Source organism: Vidua macroura, chromosome 10 (assembly GCF_024509145.1).
Source record: "Vidua macroura isolate BioBank_ID:100142 chromosome 10, ASM2450914v1, whole genome shotgun sequence".
Classification (NCBI taxonomy): Eukaryota; Metazoa; Chordata; class Aves; order Passeriformes; family Viduidae; genus Vidua; species Vidua macroura.
In genome coordinates, this window is record NC_071580.1 from 6815137 (window position 1) to 6827663 (window position 12527).

The 12527-nt window shown below is 41.9% G+C and overlaps 1 protein-coding gene across 5 annotated transcripts in view; it reads left to right on the forward strand.

Annotated features, from left to right (window-relative positions):
• LOC128812452 (calcium-activated potassium channel subunit beta-2) overlaps positions 1-8788 on the forward strand; it is a 139016-nt gene extending 130228 nt beyond the window's left edge. For all 5 annotated transcript variants that reach the window (XM_053986872.1, XM_053986875.1, XM_053986873.1 and 2 more), the window contains 2 exons: positions 156-351; positions 6591-8788. In XM_053986872.1, coding sequence (XP_053842847.1) covers positions 156-351; positions 6591-6875 — 481 coding nt within the window. In that variant the 3' untranslated portion in view covers positions 6876-8788. The remainder of the gene's footprint in view (positions 1-155; positions 352-6590) is intronic.
• The last annotated feature ends 3739 nt before the right edge of the window (positions 8789-12527 follow it).

The window sequence follows — 12527 nt, forward strand, 5'->3', positions numbered from 1 at the left end:
TGATGTGTGACATGAGACAGCCCAGGCTTTGCTGCAACACGTAGCCTCTCCTGCAAGAAGCCCCCAGTATATTTCTGATGGGAATCCTGAGATGGCTTTAGTGCTTATTTGCCTATTCTTGCCATGCTCTAATGTCTCCTTTTTTTCCTGCTTAGTGTCTGGACAGAAGAGACTCAGTGCTCGCTTCTCAATGCATCCATCACAGAAACCTTTAACTGCTCATTTAACTGCGGTCCAGAGTGCTGGAAAATCTCTCAGTACCCCTGCCTGCAGGTGTATGTTAATCTCACCTCTTCTGGCCAGAAGCTTCTACTCTACCACACCGAGGAAACAATGAAAATTAATTCTGAGGTAGGAGCACAGAATAAAATTTGTTCCTAAATGGGTTTCTGGAGGGCTTCTCATCTCATTACATCCATTCCTCACTTTAGAGCAATATAAGGCTTCCAGCTCCTGCTTCACTGATAAATACAGAGCAGAGAAAGCAGAAATCAGTGCACAAACTGAGCTCACATGTCTGGAGAGGGGCAACTTTCTGCCTCCATCCATTCCACACGGGGTGCTGTGCCCTAGGGGCTGGAGCCTCCCTCATCCTTTTCAAGAGCTTTACAGGAGCAGGGGATCACCAAGCACATCCTCGTGGAGCTGTGGACAGGTCACTTCCCACCCAGGAATGGCTCCCCACGACAGTGAACACCCCTAGAAACGTGCAGGGAGCATCCATGTGGCAGTGAGAATGGAAATGGCACCATTTCTGCAGGGCAGGCAAGGTGGTGGGGAGAGCTGAGAGCCCATCTCCATCTCTGGTGACAAACTCTGAACCTGAGCAGTTCCCCTGAGGTCAGCTGTGCTGCTGGGCTCCAGTCACTGCACTCACCCTGCAGAGACCCCGAAAGTTTGCTGAGTGGGGGGTGCCAAGATAAAAGCAGCAGCACAAACATAAAAGGCCTGGCTTTGGGGTGTGAATAAGATAAGGAGTCGCCCCATCTTTACAGCACAACTGATTCCAGAGGTGCAAATAATGGAATTATTTTGAGCAAACCTGAAGAATTCCTGTCTCTGCTTCTGCAAGTACAAACTCCAGCATAACTCCATGCAGGTGGGATGGAGAGAGCTCCTGCTGGAGGCTGAAGGAGGCAGCAGATGCAGAGAAGGCAGTGGCAGCACAGCTGTGCAGCTGACACGGGCTGTGCATCACCCCCTGCCTTCCACAGGGAAAGGAGAGCTGGGAACAGGGAAATGTCCCTCTCCCCACCTTCCTTTCTTCATAGTGACAGTGCCTGTGCCCCTGAGAGTACAAACTGGTGGGAGCTGGGACACAGTGGAATCATTAGACTTACAGGTGTCAGATTTTCTTTAACTGCTTGGTTATCCAAGGTCACTGAACCCCAAACTTGGCAAAGCACACCCCCGGATCAGGCTGCTGACACTATTGTGTTTCTAACTTATTGTGTTTCTATTTATGGCAGCTGTTCAGTAGAACAAATTAATCCTGCATATTAAGATTAAGTGATATTAAAATTAGTCCAAGTATGGCATGGTTGCACTAGGCTGCTTATTCTGCTGGATAATTAACTCTCGTGGCTGAGAGATGGAGTCCTCTGGCTCTGAAGTGTGAAATGGAGAAGAGTTCCCCCTTTTTTCCCCTCCACTCTGGCATCAGTGCAGGAAGAGGCACTCACTGTCCATGCAGCCTGAGGCAGGACAGACCTCACTTCCTGCTGAGGCAAAAGCAAAACTGTGATGTTCACGCCTCAATTTGATTAAAAGAGATCAGATAAAGCTCTATGCTCCACTGATTCAAATAAATTGAGAGATTCAGCATAAATCTCCACATTCTTTTATTGATAATTTTTGCTTGCTTGAAATGGACTTTGAAATCCTCCCAGATGCCACCTCCTCTTAATTTAGTGTAGGCACAGTTAATACTTCTCCAGCCCAAGGTTGTTTTACAGGTTAAGCTCTGCTCTCGGGAGGATTCCTAGGTTTTCCTGACATGCTGCTGGCTATGTGACCTGAATACAAAAGCAGTTTTGAGTGGAATTTTGCAATGTCTATAAAATACCTGTCTTCTTGCTCATGGCTCAGATCAGCAGAGTTTCCAAGCTCAACTCAGCACAACCAATCTCAGCACTCCAGATGTGCTTTCCCTCTTCCCTGGCCAGAGAGCATCCCCATGCAGCAGGAAAGCAGTCCTGAGCAGTGCTGGCTGCTAACCTGAGGCTCTCCATCCACTTACATCTGTGTTCCCTGTCTTTACCCTTGCCAAGTAAACAAAAAAAAAAAAAAAAAAAACCCACCAAAAAAAAAAAAAAAAAAAAAAACAAAAAAACAAAAAAAAAAAAAACCAAAAAAAAAACAAAAAAAAAAACAAAAAAAAAACCAAAAAAAACCAAAAACAAAACAAAAAAAAAAAAAAAAAAAACAACAACAAAAAAAACGTGCCTGGCTCACTGAGCTCTGACATTACTGGGGACAACACAGAGCACAGTCCTGACACTCCAAGACCAACACCAGTGACTTTCAAAAGGTGACATCCCTCCACCAACCTCTCTGCTTTCCTGAGCACCCACACACAGAGACAGAGCAGCATCTGGAGCCTGCCTCTCTCTTCTCCCACCAGCCAGCACGGACAGAGCAAAATCCACTTTGATTTTAAATCATGCTTTATCCAGGAGAATTTCTGTCTAACCTGGCTGTCAGCTCAGAAGGTGGAGTGAGGAGTAGGTACAATTTATACTGAGATCTACAGCGTGCTGCCGCCGGTCTCTGGTGGGAATCAGTGGGAAGTCGGTGGATACCTGTCAAGCTGCCCAAGTCTTTCCAAGAAAAGCACACAAGATTTTTTTCTGGCTTTTCATTGCTCTTGCTGTGCCTACTTTATCTCTAGCCTTTAGGACAAGCCCAGCCCCTTGTCAATGCTACAGACAAAACAGTTTAAATGCTTCCACATCTGCACTTTCCTTCCTCAGCTGCCAAAGGCTCTAACAGACTCTGCAAGAGGTAAATCAGCCACAGAGCCAGGCTGTCACCATGAGGAAGGGCTGTGGTAGTTAAAGCAATTAGAGAGGCTCCATTTTGATCTCATATCATGTAATTTTGACTCTTTTCATGTCATTGGAGCAACTGCTGATTTATATCAGTTCTCCATTAGTGAGATAACAAGAAAGATTTAATCACCAAAATCAGCTGTAACTGCCTGGGACTCAGAAATGATGTGGATTCTCAGGGTTTCTCACTGAAGACTCAGGTGTTTGTAAGTCAGGAAGGAGTTTGCCTGGTGCAGGGAAGGGAAACAGAGGTGTTCACTATGGATTCCTGATGGGAACTGGAGAATTCCTTCTGAAGGAATCAATTCAGGCCAACTCAGAGACAGAACTTCAATCCTTCAATCTCCTTCAATCCTTCTCCAAATTTGTTGCATTTTCCAAAGGAGATGTAAATTGACATCCTGACCACCTTCTCACAAAGATTGCCACAGCACATCCTAAGTTTCCAGGCTCAGCTTGGACACCAACCCCAGCCACAGACATATGATGAGAGTTGTGTATTTTACTGCCCAGCCTGAACTGGGGGCTTTTCTGGCAACAACCTTTTTACTGTATCTTCATTGATTTAGGGGAAACTGCCTCCAGCTCACCTGGAGAAGTTATGTGATCTCCATCCTTGGAGACATTAATAACCTGACTGGACAAGTCCCTGAGCAACTCTACACTGAGTAGGCCACTGGACTGGAAGTGTCCAGAGGTAGTTCAAGCAGGATACCTACCCAATCCTTTATATTAGGAAAGTAGAGATGAAAACATTAATCACAACTTCTATTTGCAACTGTCTGATAGATCCTTCTTGTGCTCAGATTGCAAGGAACCATCTTTCTCATGCTTCATCTGAGGCAGAGCACCAAATATTGTTTACTTGCAGATTTCCAAGTGTTTGACAATGCAGAAGTGCCAAAAACCAGCATAGATTTAATTGTCTACATTCACAGGTACAGCATAACACTTGTGGATATAAAATTCCTTACCAAGCATTGGAGAAAACTGTTGAAAATTTAAACTATGAAAAACAAAGGAAGCATCAATACAATAACAATCCTGTTATTGAGTCTTCCTACTTGTTTGCCAAGCACCTATGAAACACAGCCCTGGGATCTCACTGAGAAAGTTGAGATGTTGAAGGAGGCCAGGAGCAGTCCACAAACAAAATTTAATGTCCTTGTGCTGAGGACCAAAGCTAAGATCAGGATGTTTCCAGGAGCTCAGGGGAACCAGAGTGAGGCAGACAGCACACAGAGTAAGGGCACACATACCTTGGAGAGCACCTGGGAGAACACAGCCTGGAGGGAGACACAGCTTCAGCACAAGGAGTCTGGGTGAGAGGCAAAATAAATCAACTTCCTCTGCACAGCTGCACTTCACAGTTTCATGCTCCCAGACCCTCCATCATGGGCAGCACAACACGGATGGGGGCTCTGTGCCAGCAGGTGTAGGGAACAGCTCAAGTTCTGCTTCAGGTTCCTTCTGAGAACACTTGAACAGTACTTGAACTCACTGCACTCTTGGGATATTTCTGAAAACTCAGAGCCCAGGAATCTTTCATCCCTTTGGCTTCTACATACCTTCTGTTTTCTGTCAATGAGAAGTTGTATTTTGCCAAAGTGGCCAAGTTCTCATTTAATCACCTCATTCAGGATACTTCATGGGAATTCCAGAAACAGAAACAAATAGCAAAAAAATGACAAGAAAAAAACCCCAAATTCCCTGAAAAAACCACAACACAAGCCCATTTGAACTGGAAATACTGCTGTTATGACAGTGATAATTTACTAAGGGAAAATGAGGAACGTTTCACTGAGAAATTTCCCCTACTTAGTAGATTATGATCTATTAACGACTCATGGGCACTGGAAGAGGGCTTGTGACTGGACATTTAAGACAAATTTGGTCAGAGCAGAAGACAATATCCTATAGGGAGCAGATGCACACCAGCAGCAAGATGGATGAGATATTAATGCTCCGATATCTTTCATTTCTAATTTCTAGAGCTCTATGAAATATTCATAATGGCAGTGTGGCCACACTCCACCATTAATGCTCCAGTCTGCTAACGCCAGGCAATCTCTCTGCCATGCTTTAAATCATATTCTGTGTTAATAACTTGCCAATGAATCAATCAAATCCTATTATGAGGTTAATCCTTTGATCATAATTAGGACTAGAGATTTGTTGCAGCATGTTAAAAAAAGAACTCACAGCACATCACGAAAAAGAATGGAGGAACATTTTATAAAGTATATACATTAAAACAGTAATAATCAAAACCCATGGGTCACATTATTTTAATCAAAACATCTTCTTTCCTTTGCAAAATTCACTTTCTCATTATTAAATTATAAATTCATAAATTATAAATTATCTGGAGCTAGTTTAGGTTCTCACCAGGACAAACAGCCTGCTGAGTCCCCATCCTGCATGTCCAACGAGAAGTCAAGCAGCAGATTTCCACTCCTCCTGAAGCAGTAATTCAAAATCCTGTGCAGTTGTAGAAAACTTTCAGATTTGGTGGGGTGTAAGTGCATAGAAGAGAGAAGGAAGTGAGAGGCCCTGGGCTGCTCCCATCAATCATCTTCCAGACCAGCAGGAGCAACAGCAAGTTGAGGGGTTTCTGCTCTAGGTCAAAAATTGTCCAGATGTGGCCTCAATCCTTGTGCCTGCCTATCACCTCACCAGCCCACACCAGCTCTTGGCAGGGAGTGGTCAGCAGAGCCCAGGGCCACTGTCCTACCTTTCTCATGGAATACCTTCAGTGCATGGACTCCAAAAAGCAGTTTTTAAAATAATTTGCCCTTAGTATTCTCTGGAAATCCAGGTTGCAACTGTGCTAGATAGAGTCACCCCCAAATCTTATTTCCTTAGGGACTAAAACTGAAAATCCAGGATCATCTTCAGAGAAATTGAACTGTTGGACTTATGCTAAGGTCAAAAGCAAAGGCCTCACTAAGAGCCACCCTGGCAACCAGGTTGATCTTCAGTAAGAGATTGAATGAAAGTCCTCTGGTCTGTCAGTAGGAAAACCTAGACCACTTATATGTCTTTAGCTGAGGCATTACCCCCATGAGAATATTTGTGTAAAGGTCCCTCCTCATCCCTCTCCCCTCTGAGTGAACTCCTGTGCCCACTGTGATCATTTTGATCCAAGCCAAACGAGAGCTAAACTTCCAGATTTGTATTTACAGAAAGTCAATTACCCATCTAACTGCGAGCGTATGTGTGCCACTTAAGATGAAGAGGTACTTCATCAGTTCTATTTTTGCATGTGTAAATTAGCAATAATAATATATTCACCTATCTCACAAGGCACTGTGCAGATTAAAGCATTAATGTTTGAACAGCACTTGGAGGTTCTCCAATGGGAAATTCCGTAGATGTGCAAAATATTGAGTTTTGCTGTGATAAATTCATTATTAGCGTAATAGTATTCCACTCTTGTTATGAAAAGCATAATCATCTGGAGATTTCCCCACTTGCCACCTGCAAACAGACATTGTAAACAGGTTTGGAGACGTTTTTCTCCCTCTGATTTCTCCCCAGTGTTCATACATCCCCAAGTGTGGGAAGAACTATGAAGAATCCATGTCGCTGGTGAATGTCGTGATGGAAAACTTCAGGAAGTACCAACGCTTCTCCTGCTTCTACGACCCCGAGGGAGTGCAGAAGAACGTGATCCTAACCAAACTGTACAGCTCCAACGTGCTGTTCCACTCCCTGTTCTGGCCCACCTGCATGATGATTGGTGGGGTCGCCATCGTCGCCATGGTAAAGCTGACTCAATACCTTTCCCTGCTCTGCGAGAGAATCCAAAGGATCAGCAGATAGGAAAGGAGACTTCCCTGAAATTCAGTTACAGCGAAAATACTGTTTTTCTCATTCTTCACCAAAGAACCTTAAGTTTGTAATGTGCAAGTCTGGTATAAGTTCCTTACTATATTCTTCTAAGTAGAGCAATAATGCAAAAGCTGTTCTATATGCAAACATGATGTTATTATTATGCAGACAACTGAAAAAGTTACTGTTTTGTGTTGACCGTCTCTATGATCTTGTTTTATGCTGGGATTAGTACTTTCTTTTCTACAGCCAAGATAGGGCTCAGTGTGACCATTGGCCAAGCTTTAGTCAATTGATGTTTTCGGTGTAAAAGATTCTGGGGAAATTCACTGCTGGACAAAGGGCAGCCGACCACTTGTGCATCATGGAGGTCTCACATCTGGCTCAGTCCATTGGATGGATTTGTGGCTTTGGCTTTTTAATACTGACTGCAGAGGGGGTAGGGGGAAAAGCACTGATAAGGGTTTTTTTAATGGTAAGATAGCACAAAAAGGATGAATTTTGAGGTCGGGTCGGGATAAGCACACAGTATTTTCAGCCTCAGTAGGACTTGGTGATGCTTTGTGTTTGCTCCCTCAGTTCAGAAGTCAATTGTACCCTATGGTGTTTGTAAGGTCTTTTGGAAAACACTTTGGAGTTTTATTTTGTGTAGTGCTATAATTTTCTTCTGTCTTATCAACATAATTTTTGTCACTTGCAGAAGTTGTAGCCAAAAAGCAAAAAACACCTTGTTCCATTTTGTATTCTAGTCTGAGCCCTATTGATGGAGGTGGGACCAGAACTCCTTATGTAAAGGTTTATTATTCATTTGTCTTGTATTTGCTACCATATCACTGTAAAGAAAAAAATAACACTATCAGCTATTTTTTCATTTTTTACTTCCAACTATTTTAGATTTTTTTACTTGATATATATACAGATATATATATATATATATATAAAGAAAAAGCTATATTATATCTAGTTGTGTATTGAAACTTGTTTAGGGGGGTTTTTTCCTTTGTTTTTACCCACTGGAAAATGAAGAGTACAATTCATGTATTTGTAACCTTCATCCTTGGATAATATCATAAGAGAGAAGCAGCACTGCAGGATCTTATCCAATATTCATGATGTTGTTTCAGTCAAAGGTCTCTGTTGCTGTGACATGGGAAATGACAAAAATCTCATCCAATTCTATGGCTCTATTAGCTGAATTGTTAGATAATCATCATAACACATTTGGAAATCTCTCCTGACCTTAACTCACCATGCAGTGCTGGCTGACATGAATTATGATTTACAAGACCCAGGTGCAATGATTTATTGGAAAAACTGAGAATCTGGCTAAATTGTTGTCCTATCTGTCAAATATTTACCACAGTATACTTGCCAGTTTAATTTCATACACACTGTAGTCACAATTCCTGCATAATTTTTATTCCCCTATAGAAAACATTCCTTCCTATGTTTTAAAGATACCTCTCTCAGTTCCTCATGTTGCACCGAGCCTGAAGGACAAACACAAGGCACATCCTGGGAGCAATCCTGTGAACTCATTATCCAATAGCTCAAAGAAACCATATACAGGCCTACTCAAACCAAGAAAATAACATTTTTTCCCTTCAAAAAGACTGCAAATCAAGTATTCTGCCTAGTTCACCTATATATATATATATAAGTACATTTCCTCATCATAGCATTAAAAATTTCAAGATGTTACAAAACAAGTCATGCAAGTGCAATGTGAGCTGTAAAAAAAAAAAAAAAAAAAAAAGAGTTCTCAGCAGTGAAAATAAACCTGCAATCTTGTAATCAGTAGTATAATTTTCCTTAGGTAATTAAATTCCTGGAGGGTGGGGGGATAATGAAGGTTCCAAAAATATGTAATAAAAATATTCAATTAAATCTTCCAGATTTCAGTATCTGCTGCCTTCAGATCTGGCCTGTTTCATCAAACTGCTTTCTGTAGCTGCCATTATGAAGAAAAGAGGAGTGCTGGTGCACCAGGGAATTTATAAATGTTCATTTGCAAAACCTCCTTTCTGATCAATATGTTGGAATTGCAGAAGGCGGCGCTGGGAGATCCGGGAACCTCAACATCAGCGGGGCTGGACCGTGCTGCCAATCACAACTCCCAGGCCAGGAATGCTGCACTGCTGGCAGCACTGAGCTGTTCCCACCATCACCAGCACTTGTGCTGGCCATTTGCACAATGATTTACGTGCCCTGTGACATTTTTGGTGCCTGTGTTTGTGTGTTTTCCCTCGGTGGCAGGGAAGCTGATTGTTCCTGACATTTACACATCAAACGCTCCTTTCAACATACCGTGCCATAAAACATTTCACCAGAGCTCCTGTGGGTGAAACATCTTGCTGCTGCTGTTGTAGGCTATAATCATTTTGTTGACATTAAGGGAGAGATCTGTAGGATAGCAAAACAACTTGAGTAATTGGATGGGGTGAGGTAAAACAATAATTTTGAAGGGAATTATCCATCTGATCCCTGGTACTGTTAACCCCCTACTGAAGTGTTAGCACTGCAAATGGGATTTTTGACAACTCCTGCTGCCCCAAAGAGAGGTGGTGTTTCAGCAGGGATGTTAGTCTGTCCTGTTTCTTTCTCCACTCTATTTTCATATTTTCATATTTTCATATTTTCATGTTTTCCCTTGCAAAAGGCATTGATGTTCCTATAGGCAGCTCAAATGAATGAAAAAACATGTCATGCAATTCAGCAGCCAGGCAAACCAACCCTTGCTTCTAAGGCTGGTTCTGACTCTTCCCAGCACAAATATTTCCACTCTTGATGTCCCAGCTGGGCATTTGGGGCAGTAGGGACAAACCTGTCCTGGGAAGCCCTGGAAGGGAGAGGTGCAATATGAAAAAGGCTGTGCAGTATTTCCAGGCATCAGAAGCCTATGACAAGCACCCTTGTGTGATTTAAAATGATTTAAAGCCTTCATAAGTATTTCAGATACCATTCCCATGGCCTTTTAGTAGTTGTCATTTTCTTAATTAGATTGTATATGTCAAGCCTTATTCCTGTTCTGGAACATCTAAATCTGAAGCTGAAGTGTGAACATCCTTGCTGTAATACTTTGAAATTTGGCACCTTGCAGCAGATTTATAAATGTCACCAGCTAGGACAACAGAGAGTTTATTTTGATTTAGTTTTCTTCATTGAGGAGATGTCAATTTATCTCACAGAATGTACCCAGTGGAAGAATACCTATCTCCAGGGTGAGCTTGGGCGAATGCAGCAAGGAGAGAGGGTTGAGGAAACACAGGAAGAGGAGACACAAAGGCAGTGATTTCCCACCTGAAGGACAAATAGGAAATAAAGTCCCACCTTGTGACTTTCTTTTTTTTTTTTTTTAACTTTTGTACAGAGGATAGGAGTGAACTTGGGTAATTAATTTTTTAATTCTGATTGAAAAATAGGGTTGGGGTAAGGATTAGGGGTTGGGTTAGGGTTAATGTCAGTTCAGTGGAAGAAGTTGCTGAGAAAGAGCTGGCTGGTGTTAATCTGTTCCATGAGGATTCCTGCTCTCATTTGACTGGCAGACCTTTGACCTTACAGCAGTACAAACTCTGCCATGAGTGGTGTTGTCCATTTAATACCACCTTTATAATTTTTTCAGCTCATTTCCCTTCTCATACAGTCATGCTGGTATTAAATTAGCTGCAGGCATTCAGGGGTGTTGTCCAATATCTCTGCAGCAACACAATTTTTCCATAGGCTCTGAGCATCTTCTCTCCATTAGCCACTGTACTGTTCATCATCCATCAAAGATTTGGGAAAATTCCTCACTTTTCTGCTCCACTGAGCACTCGTCACTCCCCAGCACTCAGAGGAAAACCATGCAGTTTCTGGAGTTCCCAAACATCTCACAACTGAATACAAACTTTGCCAAATTGTTTTTGTTGAGCAGGATAGAGTGAAAAGCAGGGGTAAATGTCAATTATTTTGTTTCAGTGTTTTGAAAACAAAATGTTTCCATTTTTCAGTTTGAACTGTAGAAGCATTTTAAAATCTAGGGATGATTTTTATATAGGAAGTCATGAAAAATTATAGTTAGAAACATAAAAGCTCCTCTGATGTGAAAGAAAAAGGAAAAATTATCAGAAATTGATCTTTTCACTTAAGATTTTGAGGTGGGGTTTTTTTGTGAGGTTGTCCAGCAAGGTTCTTTTATTTTTATCTCCTGCCAGTGAAGTGCAGGATCCATCACAAGGATTAAGCAGCAGCAGCCCCAGCCAGGGTCCAGCCAGGCTCCTGTGGGTGATGGTCATCTCAGGGATCACCAGGATGGGCAAAGCAAAGCACAGCACCTACCTCAAAGAGTGTAACAGCTACTGAATGGAGATGTTTGTGTGGACATGCTCTGTGTTTCAAGTTAAATCCCAGTGAACCACGAGGGGTTGATGCTGCCTTTGGCCACCTGTTGGTCCCCCAACAAGCCACTTTTTGTCCCTAACCTGCAGCTGCTAAATGTAAAACAAACTTAATTTGACACAAAGGATCTTAGGTCATATCTTCATCCTTCAGATATGATCTAAGAAAAAAAAAAAAAAATCAGCAATGCTGCCTGGTGAATTCCAAGATTTTTTTAAATAAATAAAATTTATCCAAACACTGAAAAAGTGTTAATATTAGCAGAGCCCTCCATACAGCCCATCTACTTTTTCTAGTTCTCCATTTTCATAGAAGGAGCTGGTAGGTAAGTGTTTATTTTTAACAGAACTACATTTATTTAGGTAAGAATTTAGTGTATTTCATTGCTTTGTGATTTTATTGTAATAGAGATGCTCATTCTAAAGTGCTTTTCAAGCTCTGTGGAAACATGGCCATTTCCAGGCAGAAGCTCAGCAAATGACTCATAAAACATGGGCAGAGATGGAAGACCAGCTCTCACTGAACACATAGAAAAGGTTTGTTTAATTTGGAAGTTCAAGACAAGCAGGTGAGAGTTAGGAGCATCTCCAGAGGCAGTCAGGCAGGTCAGATTTAGGGAACCATATAAATTTGTGTTCATACCCTTCAGTAGAGCACAGAAGCATCAGACAGTTCAATAGGTTGTAAAAAAAATGTACAGCTTTTTTGTCCAGGAACGTGCTCAATTTTCAATACGTTTCAGGAAAAAAAATGTCAGAAAATTGCTGAAACACTGTGACATTCAGTACACACAAAAACTAGCTTCCTTTATAAAGATACTGTTTTGACTATGCCTTTTTTTTTTTTTTTTAACTTAGAAAAGAAGCAAAAGCAAAATCTGAACCTGGAGTGATTTACCACTATCTCACCTAACTCTTTGTATTGACCCAACTTGACTTTTTTTTTCAAGTTTTTCAGTCTGCAGAATATTTTGAAGATTTTTCTTCCCATTCACAGCTCAAAAAAATATTGTGGAATTGAAAAGGTGCTCCCCACTCAGCTCAGGCTAAAATCTCTCTGCCTCCTAGGACAGGTATTCTAAGATATCATATGGAAGGTGTCCTTTCCTGTGACAGGGGGTGGAATTATATGATCTGTAAGGTCCCTTCCAAGCCAAACTATTCTATGAGTGCCCCATGTGAAGATGTGTATGAGGAAGGTGGGAGGTTTCATCTGCTCTTCCTAAAGTCTCCACCTTGGCAATTCTTTTGCATAACTGCAGGTGCT